The sequence below is a fragment of the Thermobia domestica genome, chromosome 3, assembly GCF_964235325.1.
Source record: "Thermobia domestica chromosome 3, izTheDome1.hap1.1, whole genome shotgun sequence".
In the NCBI taxonomy this organism is placed as follows: domain Eukaryota; kingdom Metazoa; phylum Arthropoda; class Insecta; order Zygentoma; family Lepismatidae; genus Thermobia; species Thermobia domestica.
In genome coordinates this window covers 56532517-56551210 of record NC_137456.1, presented here as the reverse complement: position 1 = coordinate 56551210, position 18694 = coordinate 56532517, and the positions used below count along the sequence as shown (strand labels likewise).

At 34.9% G+C, this 18694-nt stretch overlaps 1 protein-coding gene across 1 annotated transcript in view; it reads left to right on the top strand.

Annotated features, from left to right (window-relative positions):
* LOC145680397 (meiosis inhibitor protein 1-like) overlaps positions 1-18694 on the top strand; it is a 265116-nt gene that overhangs the window by 123880 nt on the left and 122542 nt on the right. Inside the window, exon 5 of the mRNA XM_081750854.1 lies at positions 16895-17000. Within this exon, the coding sequence (XP_081606980.1) occupies positions 16895-17000 (106 nt within the window). The remainder of the gene's footprint in view (positions 1-16894; positions 17001-18694) is intronic.

The following is an 18694-nucleotide window of genomic DNA, read 5'->3' as shown; positions in this document are numbered from 1 at the left end:
GAAGTTACGTTCGGCAGCCTACATTTCCAATCAAAAGAAAGAAATTAGAGAGGTCTAATTTTCTTCCTGCTATTGTGGTGTAGAAGCTGATGTACGACAACAATAGTTGTTTACTCTACTTTGTACCTGTGTGTTCATTTCAAATACTTAATTTAGGAGTTAGTCTATCGTCAGTGTCAGTATTTAATTTGCCTTCTAATTTATTTCAATAGGTTTGATGGTCTTGATGTTGAAGCACTGAAACATAAAGTTGTTCATAGTAAATTGTAAAATACCTCTGAAGGAATACACAAAATGTAGTGTCATTTTATATTAAGTATTAAATAGGGGGATGATCTAAAAAAAGAAAAAAAAAAGGTTACGAAGTCTATTACGGCTTATGTGTAAAACATACAGTAGATGGAAGATCAACACCTAATGATAGAGGGCACCCAATAATAGACACTCTCGACGTAAACACAATTCTTGTTCAACCATTTATCATAACGGCAGATAAAGGTTTCTACACCATTTGCATAGAAATCCGCGTCAAGTTCTCGTAGCCACCGTGAGACAGCGGTTTTGACATAATCACATGCCAGATAATGGTGGCTAGCCATATTTTGCTTTACAACAGGGAACAGGTAAAAGTCACTGGGGCTAGGTCAGGGCTGTAGAAGGGGTGCTCTAGTCTTTCCAAGCGTAACGTTAGTGGTTGAAGTATTGGATGTACTGCTTTGCCCATGGTTGTCATTAACAGTATGGTCTGTCTTTCTTTGAAAGCACAACACCACTTTCCTATATGTTACTTTGAAATTTAGCTTCCCCATACACATCTACAACCTGCCAATGAATGTCAGCAGGTGTAGTGTTTGATCCCACAGGAACTGCACGACTGACCTCACTTCTACTCTTGACTAATTTTCCAGACGAGTCATCATTTTTAATTACCCTTCTCGGATATACATGATTAAAATCCTGTCTTCAAAACTGCAACAAGATAGATATATTATTAATCTACAAATAAATTTTCGTTAAATTACAGCGAATAACAAAAGTTTTATGCTTTGTAATCTTTTTTTCGATCATCCCTCGTAGGAGAGATGTTTGTAGTAGTAGTGCCAGAAAAAGAAATGAAATTTCCAGGTTTACGTCTCACTGCTTTACCCTTAGGCTAAAGAAGACGGATGATTAATGAACGTGAATAATTGTAAAAACATTGGCAGAATGAGAATGTGTAAGGAAGTGGAAGAACATTGTGAGAAATCAAGGAAATGATGTTGTTCACCACAAACTCGTTTAACGGGGGATCGAATCTGGGAACCTTCGCGCCAGAGGTACGTGAGCACACTATCTCTGAGCCACCGTGGTTCCAGTAGTAGTAGTAATAGTAGTAAAACGTACAGTATAGCAGTTATTATTTACGTGTATCAATTCCGTTAGTAACTGTGGTGGGCGAACAAACGTAAACGATATGTATGTTGTATTAACATACTCCAAACTACATCCCCAAGAATTACATGTTTTATTATGGGTTATTACGCAAAAGGCAACTCTTTTACAATATTTAAGTCACGTAGAACACCAAAAACCCCATTAGTTACAACATTAATTATAGTAAGTCTGAAAGATGAACAATAATCCAAACTACATAAAAGTAGACTGTCCGCAGTGTATGTTAAATAAACATCTATTGCGCAACATATAGACTGATTTTTTCTGAGCTTTTTAGTAGTAATTGTACTGAAAGCAATGATGTAAACATTTTTAGTATAAGACTAAAGAATGCAAATGTCATGTTGAATAATAATGAATTTATTCATAACCTTATCATTAATAGTGTTCAGTGTTCCATTATTAGTAGTGAGTTACCTACATCATGATTCCAAAGTAACTTTGTCTTGAAATAACAATGGCTCTGTTGGAGTAAGAATTAGCAGTTAGAATTACCAATTGATTCCGTATTCTTTCTCTTCCTACGTTTCTTTCTATCAATTTCTCTCTAGTCATTGTTCTAACCATTTTTCTTTATTTATGCCAAATATATTTTAATCTCTTATCCTTTCCACTGACTTCCTTTTTGCTATCCATTTCCAGACTAATTCGTTTTGTCCATTCTTCTCCACATTGCCATTTTGTGACATTTATTGTTTTCAACATCTCTTTCATAGTTCCTGTTCCTGCTCCATACACGAAACATTTGAGTAGTTTTCTTAAGTTTTCATTTGAAGGTCTATGCTTTATTTATAAACGGTTGTTCCGCATTTGTAGTTATGTACGGAATTTTGTTTGTTTGTTGAAGTTTACATTGTTCCGTTTTAAGCACCGAAACTATATGAGATATGGATTTACAGTTTAATGTGGAATCAGAATTTTAATGTCAATGTGCTTCCACTGGGGATCAAACCCGGGATCTCATGCACCAAAGGCATGCGCACTTTCCACTAAACCAGCAGGCAAGACTTTATTATTGCTCAAGTGGTCGCAATTTTAGGTATATGTGTATATTAACACCCATTACTACATAAAGAATGAATTTGTTTCAAACGTCAATTTAAATTATACTTAATTATGCACTATAAGACTTCTACTTTGCACTTCAGGGGTAACTTTGCACAAAATATGAAAAGAGTTGCACGGTATTCTATTGGTAAAATCATGAACTGTAAAAAGTAAGTTCCAACTGCCACCGTAAGATAGAACATCTAATTGTACTTTGGCTATAATGTTGGCGGTTCTAATTACCCGGAGGGTTTGTTGTTGTAGAGGTGTGGAAAGCATCACTGTAAAGGCCGACAAAATTTGCAAGATATCACGTACAAGAATTTCCGTCAAAATTAAGTCAGTTTCGTAGAATGCTACTGTTACAATGCGACTTTGAAGCAATAGTTGAAATTGAAGTGTGAAACGTTTTAAAGTCATTAAAAAAATAAAACTGGAAGAAGGCGGTTTCAGCATCTAATCGGGGTTACTTTGCACCGGTCCAAAGTAACCCCTTAGGTAGGAAATTATTACTGCTGGTACCTTCTGCCTTCAAATTTTAGGTAAATTTCCTATTTATTATTTAGACGCCGGAATGGATTTCTGATAGGGAAATACATTATGACTAGTGGCGAATCCAGAAAAATAGTTTGAGAGGGGCTTCACTCAGAAAGGCTTCGTTTTTTTAGAAATCACTAGACTTTTTTTTGGGGGGGAGGCTTGAAGGTTATACGCATAGAATATTAGATTGTTTTTTCAAAACAAATTATGCAATTTGTATGGGCTTAAGCCTAAAAGCCCGAAACCCCGTAAATCTTCCACTAGTTACTGTTGGGATGATAGTCTTGGACATTAAGAGCAATCAAGGCAAATCAGTTCACAGGGATTTTTTTTTTCTGTTCCTGAGTTGGCATTTGTGTGGGACATATGCTAAACTATCAGAATGTGGTTCCTGTGCAGGTACCAGAAAATACATAATTTTCTTTACAAATGTCGGTAATTCATACTAAATACTGATAGCGGTAAAATCATTCTAATATCAATATCTGTAGACTGCATGCAGTTTTGTGTAGGAAGTGAAATGTGTAAATACTGAAGGGAAAACATTGCACGGAAACATTATACATACTTTTTTGTATGTTGTGCAAAGTATCCTCACCTATGTGGTTACTTTGCACTAAAGGTTATATTCGAATAACTATGGTCATACTGAATTTTTAATGATCCACTTGCACGAAGGTTTTCCTTATATATCTAGCTATTATATATTTAACCAGTTGAGAATGCTCCAAGAACATTGCCAGAACAAACTTAAAAAGAATGGAGAGATGGATCGGCAAGGATAACTGTCATTGTTCCTAGATATAAAAGTAAATCTTTTTATCCGCACCTTATTCTCTTTCTCGCAAAAATAAGCAAAATATCATCTCTCTATCACTTAAAGTTCTCGAAATATGGCTACATAAATATCTAATAATTCGAACTTTATTGACCAATATCTGGAGAACGGTGGCCAGTTGGCCAGTAGACAGTTAGTCAGTGGCCACCGGTTACTATTTGGTACCAAAATGTTCACCATCATCTTAGATATTGATCAACAGCAATACGATCTCTGTGTGACTTCCACAGTGGCCACCGGTTACTATTTGATACCAAAATATTTACCATTCTCTTAGGTATTGATCAACATCAATATCATCTCTCTACAACTTATGGTCCCCGAGCAATGGCTACTTGAATATCTAGAAATAGGCGTCTTTTGGCCAATATCACGGTAACGGTAGAGAGACGATATTGGTGTTAATCAATACCCTAAGAGGATGGTAAACATTTTGGTATCGATAATAATTGGCGGACACTGGCCATTGACCAAACCAGTGGCCACCGGTTGAACCAAAATATTTATCATACTCTTAGGTTTTGATCAACATCAATATCATTTCTCTACAACTTATGGTTCCCGAGCTATGACTCCTTAAATATCTATAAATTGGCCATTTTTTGGCCAATATCACGGTAACGGTGTGTCATAGAGATATGATATTTGTGTTAATCAATACCTAAGAGGATGGTAAACATTTTGGTACCGATATTAATTGGTGGCCAGTTGTCCACCGGTTACTATTTGGTAGCAAAATATTTAGCGTCCTTTTAGGTATTGATCAACGTCAATATCATCTCTCTACAACTTATGGTCCCCGAGCTATGGCTCTTCAAATATCTAGAAATTGACCATTTTTTGGCCAAAATCATGGAAATGGTAAGTCATAGGGAGATGATATTGATGATAATCAGTACCTAAGAGGATGGTAAACATTTTGGTACCGATAATAATTGGTGGCCACTGGCCAACTGGCCATTGGCCAAACCATTGGCCAGTTGGACAGGTTCCGCCGAGTACTATTTGGTACCAAAATATTTACCATCCTTTTAGATATTGATCAACATCAATATAATCTTTCTATGACGTACGGTTCCCGAGATATGGCTCCTTAAATCTCTGGAAATAAGCCATTTTTTGGCCAATATCTACGGTAAGAGTGACGCGAAAAATTTAATCACTTTCTCTGATAGTTTTTGATGCTGTATCGAATACAGGGTTCAAAATTTTTAAAAAATCGCGAATAACAGACAGACAGACACACAGACATAGAGAATTCAGTAACGAACTTTTTAAGTTCGTTGAAAATACAGTGTTCTAAATCATTACGATTTTAAGTTACATGCGATTTTCTTTAAAATTCCTTAAATCTGGTGCAAAGTCTCACGGTATGGTAAAGTCGTATGAATCTTTATATATTTTTACGAAACAATTTACTTTATTCATGCAAAAAATCTTAATAGTTCGCGGTTACGTTACTCTGTTTGTTAAGTTAAACCAGTCGTTCCCAACCTATGGGGCGCTCCCTGCAGAGGCATTAAGAGTACGGAAGGGGCGTAAGCTACTGAAAGAAATAAACTAAAATTGTGAATAAAGTACCACTTGTAATAATCATTTACATTTAGTTTTAGCGAATTTCACAAACGTTACATATTTGACATCTTTTCTGTTCCTATTCAAGATTTCTACGTAACTAAACAAATATAAATGGAAATTGGTTATAATATGGTTATTATTACCTTCCTAGCTGCGTGAAAAAGTTTGAAATATTATTGAAAATATTTGAAAGATATATTTGATCCATCTTCCCTCTTACGAGCATATTTGGTTTGAAATGAAATAATAAAAAAAAGAAGTCCCAGCTTGACCCAAGTACTAACTATGTTCAAAATTCATTTCATTTGATGCAGTCATTATTTTTTAGTGAAAATTTGATCCCTCTTCTCTCTTAGCATACAAATTTTAATGAATGTGGCATGATAAATACCAATACCGACCGAAGTGCTTTGTTGAAAAATTCATTTTGAACAGAGATACGGTATGAATTTGTATAGTAGTCTTAAATTTTGAACGCACACTCCCTTACCATTTACATTTTAATTGGAGAGGAGTTACTGGTATCTATGTTCCAAAATTAATTTGAAGCTATTAAATAGCTTTCCCATGATATTGACAAACAACATAGATTAGAATGGGAGGAAAGCTATGGAAATTGTCCATTTTATTTTTAAATATCGAGAAAAAATATATAAAAATGCTCCTTCCAGCCTTTTCTAAACTACTGTGACTGGTACCCAAGTATTTTAATGAGGAATTTATATATAAAATTTCATCTGCTTACCTTGAAAGGATTCTGAGGTACTTAATTTCTAGCATAAATTTTTAACCACATTCTACTTTTTGAACCCCTTTGCAGTAATTTGCGATACTTAAAACAATTTTAAATAGCTTTAGTCTATTTTAGACTACGATGAAAACTTGACCCACCACCCACTATGAACCATTCACCCACTGTTACCCATTCCGACCCACCAAAACCCATCGTTATCAACTCTGACCCATGATCCACTCTCTTATATACTGACTAAAGAGTTTACACTTGTAATAAAACAAGGCTGTGAAATTCTCACTAATCGGAGTTTGAATTTCTACTGTCAATCACTCAAGCGCCGCTCTGTTACAATAACGGTGGACCTTACTCTTTACAATATAAAATGGTAAAGTGTTTGTCATGGGCTAAATTACTTTACATTTTAATTAAATTATCGGTATATTTATTTCCTTGTTGAATTACCGACACTTTTCAGTGGAAAAAAGAACGATATTTGAAAGTTCGAAATCAAGGTAAGTACACCAACGTAAAGGAGGAAAAGGGTAAAATTTTCCATATAATTAAGTGTACAGTACAAACTTAAAATTTCCGTGTAATCAAGTTTACAGTACAAATTTCATGTCGATTTTTCTCACAACTTTATGGATTGATTGCCTTGTGCTCTGAGCGCTCCATATAATAAACACAACCTTCAGCAATTATTATAATAGAAAGCAGTGGATATATAAAGCGAAGCACTGTATTTTTTGCTTCTCAATTAATAATTGTTTCTGAATTTGTTTAGAATAGAATAGAATATTTATTGTCAATAAGCAACATGTGTTACAATAGACAGTCAGCATATAAACAAATATACAAAAAAAGGAAAAAAGTTACATTTTAGACTTTTCTTCAAATTCGTCGATAATATAAATAGAATTATGTACAAGAAAAGATTTACAATGTTTTTAAATCATTATCACAGATCATTCGTATATGCACTGGCAATGTATTGTATAGTTTCATACCTGTATACTTATAACTTCTTTGTGTTATACTTAGTCTAATATAAGGAGTATTTAAGTCATCTTTGTGTCTAGTATTATGTGAACGGATATTGTTATGGTAACCTAAACTATCCTCATTTTCTTTAAGATACATAAGATAACTATAAACTCATATCGATCGTTTTCTCAACTAATATCGATCGTTTTCGATTATTTTTACAAATCAATCCACTACCAATTTCCCATATATAGAAAGTGCACCGTCCCCCATAAAAGGAAATTTTTAAAAAAATGCTAGGACACATTCTGTTTATTTTTAATAAAGAATTAATATACTGAATTTCAGATCCTTAAATTGAATGACTTGTGAGGTACTAAATTTTTTCGTAAAAATTCGGATTCCCACTACCCCCTTAGGATATTATTATAATGAAAGCGATATGATAATATCTCTGAATTAAGAATTGGATTCTACGCTTTATAGTTTCGAAGATTTGGTGAAGGGCAAAAAATTATTCAAGCTCCCCATTCAACCTTGAATAAGAAATTCCCAAAACCTTTGCAGCCTAGAATACAATGAAAACCTTTATACAAATTTTCAAGGTTTTCTACCTAATGGTTTCGGAGAAATGGAAAACGGTATAAAAAATAAATAAATAAATAAATAAATAAATAAATAAAGCCGCCCATTCCCTCTTAGAATACGCAGTTTCCGAAACTTCGTCTTACTCGCATTTAGATCCTAGGGTGCAAGAATATTTATACAAAATTTTAAGGTTCTACGACTTATAGTTTCGGAGGATTTAGGATTCAGATTTCTGGGCTTTCGGCATCTAGGGCCGTTTAACTCGTCACGTATGAGGGATGACGTTCCTCGGCGAGCACATTATCCGGGGAAAGGGAAATAAGAAAGAACTGGGGAAGGAAGGAAGGGACCTGGGACCTATAAGTTAGGTACTACCCTGACATTTGCCTGGTGTGAATGAGGAAAACCCAGGGAAACCTCATTCAGGATGGTTGGCCTGAAAAAGCTTTTTACACTTTTCCAACCGAGTAGCCCCACGGTAATCGAATCCGGAACTACTAGCACCGAAGGCGAGAGCGTTAGCTACGCGGGGCAACTTATAGTTTCAGAGATTCCCGAGCAGCAACAGTAATTTAAACCTCCCATACCCCTTAGAATATGAAATTCCCAAAACCTTGTCTTATTTGTAGCCTAGGGTGAAAAAGAACATATATACAGAATTCCAACGTTTTACATTGTATAGTGTCGGAGATCTCGTGACGAAAAAAAAAATATAGCGGACGCCAGGTAAAAAATGTTGGGAACCACAGAGTTGAATAAAAAACAAATAAAAACAATTTTAATTAGTGTTTTGCCTGTTGATGAGCCACGACGGCACACTTGGTTAAATGTCTCCCTACCAACTGGACGACCAAATTCCCGGTTTAGAAGGAATTTCTTTTTCTTTTTTTTTTTTTTTAATTCTAACCTTGTCAAATGAGGCTCTATCAGATAGTTATACGGTAAAGTAGGTCGGAGCTGGTACTGACAACATCAGAGCTTCTTTGTGATGACGTGAGACTATGGACGTGTGGCTATCCTATCATCACATCGGTCGTGAACCTCATCTGCCTATTTCGAATGGAGAGGGGAGGGATCTACTTTTTCCTTTTATTTTGATAGTTGAGAAATGAGACACGAAAAGGGAAGTATAGAGTGTTTTAGAGCAGTAGGGAGACCTGGTTCAATTGTAACAAATTTTACATTTTATTTTTTTTTCTCGTATGTTTATGCTCCAGTAAGTCTGAAATTTATACAATATCTTAAGTGAAGATTTGTTGCGCCACTCAATTTTTTTCATACATGACAATTTCTAATATAGAAAGTTACGAAGCATTTTATGATAGCATCAGTCCTATTACAAACGTCCCCGTGCTCGAGTCAATTGTAACAGAACTTTGGGATAATTGTAACATGATGCTTTTGATGAAAAGTACAATATATATGGTTAAATAATACTGATATTACTAATAATAATACTGATAGGTTTAACAACGGATGGGGACAACAAAATAAGATTATAGACTACATCCTCAAATTTAAAAGTAGACCTATTTAAAAATATACTATTTCCACGCGTCAACAAGATGCATAAATGATGAGTTACTTGTTACTAGTACCGTGCCACATTAGCTCGAAATATCTTTTCTTCGGCTAACTTAAACATGGACAAGCAAGCCAAGATTAAAATATGATGTAACATAGAATTTTTATGTCAGTGACGTAACAATGGCGTTTGGCGTCCCTAGGCAAAATCCGTAGTAGCGCTTCCATTCCCCTAATATGCTCAAGCACACTGCGCCCCTAGGCAAAGTCTACCCTGCCTACCCTATTGTTATGCTACTATTTCAAGTCCTAATGATATTGTACTAATAGTCCCCCAGACTGCATTTGTAATCTCTATACACATGCCTTACACAACGACGCGAACAGAGTGCGCTACTGTGCTAGAGATATTAAGTAATACAAGTGAAAAGTTACATTGTTGATTATTTCTGATGAATCAGAAAGAGAGCCTATTTGACAAATGAGTCTTTAAAAAAACTTATAGGCTATTTAAAGATATCACAGGGAAAGAACATATTGAAACATTAGCATATTCTGATACAACATCGAAAAGCAGTGATCCACAGCCAGCCACAAACGTTTGTGAGGATTATAAAGAAGTTAGGGGAGGTCCCATAATGAAATATGGGGTGAAAGTCTGTTTTTTCCTATAGTAACCGTAATGATATATTATACACTAAGTCAGACAAGGCTTTTTGGGGGGGGATCAGCCCCCCTACGTACTTGTGGCCCCGGAAAAGCACACTTAATACATACATTGTTTTATTAATTACACCAATTGTATTATCTTCGGTCATATTAAGTTTATTTTCATAATGTTTCAGTAGAACTTTGTCTGGAACGATTGTAACGTGTTACAATTGTCTCTAATTGGCCATGTACCCGTTCAACGGTTAGTGATAAATACCACGATTTCTCATAATTACATTGAGTCAAAGCATCAAACACAATATCTACGTTGTCAAGGAAAAATCATAGATTACATAAGAACGGGGTATTTGTTTACAGTGAACACATATCTATCAAGTGAAAATAAATACAAGTCAATTAATTCAATTGACTTTGTCAATTTGTCTACTAGGTACAAATATCCATTAACATTTAGTGATCCTTTTTTTTACTCAAATTACGAGGTCCATAATTTTTGTCTTTTTCTGTATGGGGTATAGGAATCTTATTTTCGGTACTTTTAAATCTTTCCGGCACTATTGTTAATTAGGCTCTTAACAAATGGCAACATAATAAGGAAACTGTAAGTGACTCTGAACATTGGTTTCTTCACTGTTGCCAGGGACTCTTGTCTGTACGCGAAACTTCTGTTTATAAATAAACTCTAATTTTCAATTCATATTACCATTTCTGAAGGCTTCTCATTGTTTTACACGCAAAATGAAAGTAAGACTGCATTTCAATACACAGCAAGATGGAAAGTAAAAGCCAGCACAAGTTTTACGCTTGAAAATATTTAATTCCTCACTGGAGCAATACTGTGTAAAATGTGAAAGTAAAAGGAAACGATATTCAGCTATATCTATAACTTCCAAATATTTTGGCCATATATTCAATTTTATTTGTTTGTACTTCTGAAGTTAAAATACAGATAAGCGTCCTTTTCAGCACCGAGGCTATATGGGACGTGGTCCTACAGTTCAACGTAGGCTCCGAACTATATGGACTCCCGTCGGGACCCTACAGATACATGTATGAAACTAAGTTGCACGATACCGAACAAATAGTAGTGCATGACTGCATACACATAGTTCTTCAAAATAAGCACATTTGAGGTAACTTCCTACTTTTGAAAAAAGAAAAAAACACTAACCTTGGTTAGATTCAGGTCATTTTTTCGCTGAGAAAAGTTTCTCTGATTGTGTAGGGCAACCATATAAATTTATTTTTAACTTTACAAATGATTTGTAAAGCATCTCACATATACTGAAAGGCCTGTTTCTCCACTGCCCAAGTGATGGCACTAGTATGCTGGCAAACTGGTCTCTGAACGGAATATTGCTGCTGTCCAGGAACATATTACAGATTTTCTTCGTTGTTCTCGAATTCACTGAAATGTATTATGCAGCGTTATTCGGTGGGATGTGTCAATTATTCGGTGGGATGTCCCAGCGTTATTCGGTGGGATGTGTTATTTCATTTACAATTGTACGAAACAAATGGGAGCGCTGAATCTTTGTATTCGTATATCAGACAGATCTCTATTCCCGGAAGAGTGAGTAGCAATGACTCACCCACAGGGGGGGAGAAATCCAATGGGACCGGAGCCCCCAAAAAAACTTCGTTACTCAACATATATTTGTACATTTTCTCAATAAAACTATACTTGTTTAACTGAAAAATGATTGATGTAGCATGAAAATGTGATCTTACAATTCATCTGTACTCTTTCTCTTATAAAAATGTTATAGTTCTCTCATTTTTCCCCTGAAAATATAGGTGGAAGTATTTTACAATTACTTATAATCTTTTCGGATGCAAAATAATACCCGTTTAATACTACATATGCGTAGTGGCTTATAGTATTGGACCCCCAAAACAAAAATTTCTGGGTACGCGCCTAGTAAATAGTAGTAAAATTTAGTCAGCCTAGTCGAGTTCTGAAGGTAAATCTGGAATTTTCTGATTAATACATGGATTAAATACCTATTAATTTTGTTCAAGCACAGTTTAAATGTTTTATATAAGGAAGATAGCGGGTTAGTGACAATCTTCTCTGTTGGGAAGAGTTTTTGGTTCGATCTTTGATCTTGTAAACTTATGGTAATTGTATCCATTGGGTTTTCTAGAAAGTTTTCTTTTCCTTCCATGATGCATTTGCATTTATTATCCGTCGGTTTTTTAAGTTTTTGTTTTGGCGCCCTTATACAATACTGAGGTTATAAGGGATGGGAGCTATTGTTAACGTGAGTTTCAAACTTCGACCGGGACTTCAATCCAGCACAGTTAGCAGGTGAATGGACCATGCTGTGACATCACACCTCACTGTATATGCCATTCCCCACCAGACTATTTCGCCTCCACACCACCAATCCTGATTTTGATTCCTGATGGGATATATCATTCAAGCTGTAATACCAATCCACTGAACTAAAGGTTATCATATATGTTCTACATTTTATTAAATATATTTTTCTGTTTCAATAGTTGATAATCATGATTTGCAATAATTCAAGACCAACTAGCTTGTCTTTTCACAGTAAAGGCTAAGAAATGTGATATAAAAGCACAGAAAGCAAGTTATTCGCTTTCATAGCAGTTTTCTTAATTACAGCCAGAGATGAGTGAAATTAAGCAGCCGGAAAAAGTGTTGAGTGGTGACAAGAACCGGGAAATTACTTCAAGTCTTTCAAAGAATTAAGAAAAATTACGTTTCCAAGTCTTGAAAAAAAAAATAAATGGTGACTAAGTACAGTCAACTGAGGAGGGGGCCGCAAATGCTATCAACAAATCGAATCTTTTACATTTTTCGTCTTTGGTCATCTTATCGCGTCTCTTGTTCTGAGTCAGTATTCAGCCGAACCGAACAGTTCTTTCTCCAAACCACATCCATTCCACTTGCCATAAAAGGCTGGATAGCTATTTCGGCATAGATCGGCTTCGGTCGGAATAATCCGTGCCAAGTAGTGCAGTAAAATTAGCGCCTAGCCAGGGCCAGTACGGCCAATAAAGAAAAGGAGGCTAGTGAAGTTGATTCCACATGCAGGCAGCCCACACTCATCACTAGCATTGTTTTTTAAGCCTGTGACATCGCACGGTGATGCTGTGCTGGTTGGCAGTTGATTAAAAAGGAAAATGATTAATCAGAAAAATGTTCTCAAACACGTTTATTATCTAGGTAGTTAGAAGCATAAAAGAGTTGTTGTAACTTTGAATTATTGTTCAAATAAAAATGTTGTCCTTCCCTGTTTCTGGATGATAAAATCAATTTTTCTTCTTTTAACGATTCGTGTTGTACTGTCTAGGTTGTATCTCCATTATGAAAGAGTAGGGTTTGAAACCAAGATCTTACCTCATAGAAAGAAATTTAAACTATTATAGGTCAAGTGCTTTAGCTTTTTTTCTTGTATTCTGCAATTATTCGAGAGGTCCCGAGTTCGTTTTATTTGCTGGCTATCTTTCAATGGCAGGTTTAGACATTGTCACCCATATATATAGGTATTACTTGGAGAAACAAAATACAATTGCCGACGTTTTTTTTGTATGTGTTAAAATTCAATGCATAATACTTGAACAGCAGATTTTACTTCATATCTCTTTTTTCCTTCCACTGTATCTTCTTTACATCCTTCTCAGCCAGCGTCTCAATCAGTTTCTGTTCCTACTTTTCATTAATCCAAAATTATTACTTTTCCTCCTGCTATTTCTAACACATCTTCATTTGTTTACGATTCGGCTCAGCTTATTTTTCAAGTTCTTCTCCATACCCGTAATTTGAATATTTTTTCGTGCTTTTGCGTAGTGTTCAATAATACTCAGCTTCTGCATAGCAGCGACAATACTGAGTACTATACTCTGATCAAAATTAAAACGAATCAATATTTGGATGATAACGTGTTGCCCTCCTGCAACGTCGTGAGTATTCCGCAGTGCTCCTTTCATCAGAAATGGAAGCAGTGCTACGGTGTCTTTTAAAAATGCATATTCTATGCTATTAATAACACAATCTCGCATAACAAATGCAGGCCATTAATGTACTAATATTTATAACTAAATTATTCGTCAAGGATCAGCAAACCTTTCATTTGCTAAGAACAATAACTTAGCAAAGATATCTTACACTAGTCGTATTTCGTAAAACATAATTTTTGTACCATAATCTTATACGCAACATGCTCTTAACCAACTTCTTCCAATCCTTGCTAGTTGTCACCATTGGCGTAACTAGGATAGTTTACTCATGGGGGACATAGCTTCTTACTTCTGAAAATTGCAAAATCCTTTTAAAGTCTTTATTATAATAATGTTGGTGTTACCTCTGAGGACCCTCTCTCCGTCCTCATTGTTATTTCTCCCATTTCTTTAGTTCTGCCCCCCCTTTACTTCTGTAATCTCTCACACGGGACTCCTTCGTTCGTTGATTCTTTTATTTCCATTTCCCCTCTTTATTTAAAAAAAACACAAGTTTTATGTGTTTTGAACCCGACACTGTCATGTATTACAGATCAGTTAAATTTTATGACATCAGAAATGCTTTCAATTATGTTTCCTACGTTCTGTTGCTACTAAATAACTTGTTCTCTTGAGACGATGAATCAAGACGAAAACAGCTTGTCGTCGTTATATATTAATCGATGTTCTATGGCGATAAATGTTAAAACCGAAAATGATTAATTTCAGCCACTTGCGTTCGAACAGAGGGTGAACGGAGGAGATGAAACGTAATCTTGGGACACTGAAGCGACTGGAGAAAACCGTTTCTCGATATTTCTGACCGTTTTTGTTCTGATACTTGTCAACAGACAGATGGATCGACGTAGCTGTTACATAAAACTTCCGACGCTTACGCATAGCATCGTTTGGAAGTCTACTTATTGAGTACTTTCCAAGCAAAAGTGTACCTGTCACCAAAAAATCGAAATTGAGATTTCAATCGGATATTACTTTTAGTTTGTATCTCTACCGAAGACAATACACAGTTCCAACAACAACAAAAATACTGGTCCCTTTATTTTATCATCTGAAAATTGAATCAGACAATGCAAAAAGGGCTTCAGTCACACAAACTTAGATATGAGAAAAATAAGAAAAACATTGCACTTTTCAAACTATAAAATCAAGAAGAACAATTTTTTTCATATAGAAAAAAAATATATTAATCGAATGCTATATAGGAAGACCATTTTCTTTTGGCGTTGCCATGTAAACAAGACTTTTTCCGCTGTAGACTGAAGCCGTTTTTGTACGTAAATCACAGACTAAGCCCTGTATGCAAATAATTTTATCTATTTTATTATTTTGTTGCTCTTTGTTAACAAAAAATGTGTTATGATGATTTTTGCCCAGTTAAAATCTATAGTAGGTGTAAATACGTAACTCCAAATGGAAACAAAGATATGCTTATTGACTGCATTAATTTACTAAACACAATGTATTGCATATTGTGTTAAGGTTTGTTCTCACATAACAAAAAACACAATCAATCGTCTTGGACTTCTGACTCGATCTGCTCAACTATAGCCCAATTGATGATCAATGTGATTCATAGAAGTGTTTGTACTTATCGAGAACATAGGGCAGAATTTCCCTGATGTCATTGATTTTGGCACACTTGAGAGATCGGCGACAAAAGCTATAGGTGGCGCAATGTTGGTTTTTGTTGTTCCTCTTTGCACATTTTGAATGAGTGTTTCACTATACTGTCAATGGTTTGACTTACAAAGATTTTACCCAAGTTCTCTTTATAACAAGGCACTGCAGTTAATTTTAGGCTAGGCGAGTTAGTTGATATTTAGTTAGGTTAGGAATCTAAGAACATTGTAATATATTAGGGCTACCATACCTCCTAGTTTTCCCGGTCATGTTCTTTTTTCGGACCCTGTAATTTGCATCTTGGGCGGGTTTTCCATGTAGTTAAAAATTACGTTAATTCAATGCTATTGCAACTAACATATAAAACAAACATAATTCTCCATACAGAAAGGGCTTCAGTCCTTGATTCAAGCCCATTCTGCGTAGAATAATCAAAGTTTATGGCTGTTTATAAAATGTTAGAGCAATGAAACTGAAACCCTTTATGCATAGAAACATAGGTGTACCCTATAAGAACAAAACTCCTTTGTTAACTCAATTTCGAAATTTTGGTGACTGAAACCCCTTTTGCACGAACTAATTCAATTGTTGTTTGCATGTAATAATATGTTCATCGAGGGCTTTTTTTTTTCCATATTGCCAAAAACTGTTTCAGGTGGACATGTGCCTTTCCGAAACGCTTGTAATTTAGAATTATAAGGGGAAAAATATAGAACAAGTTTGAGGTTAACATTTTCGTTTATGGGATGCTTATATAAAACTTCAGAATTCTGCCATTTTATTACATTTTTGATATACTGGTAGTTATATCTATTAGACAGCAGAAAAATAATAAGACATACGAAATACATGGCAAATAAACTTTCAAATATTCTATTTTGAAATGAATGCATTTATTGATGTTGTTCGGTGCAATCTCTATAGTATTGCAGTGCTAAATTCGGGCTGCAGCCGCTTCTATTTATATGTTTGTTCAAGTCCTGCTCGGGCTTTGAATTCACAGTGTTAAACGTTAACCCGTTAAACTTTAAGTAATGCATGAACTTTAGTAAACTTAATTTTTTTTAATTGGAGTGCCAATATATTGCAAAAAGAGCGATATCATCTTCTAATTAACACAAAATATTACTTGGATGTTGATGTACTTTGGAAGCATTTGTATCAAGATAATTCATAGATAATGCAAGTTTTCAGAGAATCGAACTAAATACATAAAGTATAGTATATTTTTGTAGCGATATATATATATATATATATATATATATATATATATATATATATATATATATATATATATATATATATATATATAAAATTTGTACTGAAATATGTACTTATTCCAGATATTCAACGGATCTGATCCTCCAAAATGTTATGTGATGTTCGCTTTGTTGGATGCTGTCCTCGACAGATTTCCGAATCACAATTGCCAGCTCTTCAATCATCCATGTAAGTAAATTTTCATGCAAGTTTTATGTAAAGATAAAAACATTAATACATCTTCTCTGAATACTTTAATGTATATAGAACAATAAATAATTTAATATGTTAACTAAAAAATAGTTTTCATGTATTATAGTAATAAAAAATGACAAAGTTTTTAGTGTGTGCTTCACGCTAATTTTTTAATGAGCAATCACACTAACAGATGTCTTTATCTGCACTACCAAATATTCAACCATTTAATATCCTAGTTACATGTAGTTGGTACAGGTATGGTTTGGTTACTTCAACCATTTTTGTTTTGTTCATGGATGCAAAACGAAATGGACTTGCCCCTATTTTGATATGTCTCTCTTTGATGATAGATTTGGCCAAAGAGTCAGGTCCGATTTACCATAAAAGATCGAATTAGTTATGTTAAGTAGAAATCTTAAACAAATTATACACTAAAATTGATCTTTTCTCATTATATTCTATTTCATTTCTGGATGTTTCTCTTTTCTCAGAAAAAAAAAAAAAAGTTGGCATTAAGTACAATCGTAAGCCCGCGCAAAGTTCGTATTATTAAGTGCAATGACGCTATGGGATTTTAACAAAACATTCGAATAATATATAAGACTGCTACTTTGATGCGTTTACGATATAGTGACGATTTCTTACAAGCTTAAAACACTCGTTAAAAAAAAACAGTATTTTCAGACACGCGTGAATTCATTGTTAAATATAGGCAACCGAATTATCTTTGCTGCTAGGAGGGTTGCCTAGAGCTTAGGGATGTAACAGGCTGACCTGTGATATTCCACAAACGAATTTTCAGTTATGTCTCAAGACTGACTGAACTCCGTGCACTCTATGTTATTATCGTAAAAGGAAGATAGAGATTGAACGTAGTAGCAATTGCATTCATAGCCTATATCGTTTGTAGTTTTTGAACAGAAGCACTTCCCGTTGGTCTAATGGCTACCGTGCGTACCTTTGGTGCATAAAGTGCGGGTTCGATTGGCGGTGAAAGAGCTTTGAAAATTGAACGTTTCGTGGTGGTTTTCAGATTCCATCTTAAACTCTACCTCCACGTCTCATATAGCCTCGGTGCTGAGAAAGGACACTAAACTCCAATCCAACTGACCAATATTTCTGAACAGGAGACGTAATAATATAAAAAAGGTCAAAATTCGAATATGGAAGTGGATATGGAATGTGTGTCAGGTTTCAGTTCCTGATCTATCAGTTAATATTTCTAGAAAATCTCATGAACCCTCTTCTATGCTTTGAAGCCAGCATTGTCTCTGCCCTATTTCATATCCGCGAATACATTAGTGGAATCTAGGCTCAAAAAGCTCGGCTGTTTTACCCCTCCTTGATAGGACATTTCGTTCTCAAATTATTACATTTAATTTTGCCGTTTCGACTCTTTTCGACGGACCATAAGCCTCGAAATGACGAATTCGTAGATATCTATAATTTTTTAATGTTTTCGTGTAAGAATTCAAAGTTTTATTGTGTTGTTCCCGCACATTCTGCATAAATAAGGCTAACGGTTGATGCTACAGATGAAGAAATCTGTGGTGAAATAGGTGATGATGCTACAGATGAAGAAATTTGTGGTGAAATAGGTGAATAATTGTCCTGATATCATATTAACGAACCATGAAAATAAAGATAATATTTGTTGGTTGATACAACTCTAAAGGACGCTGTGA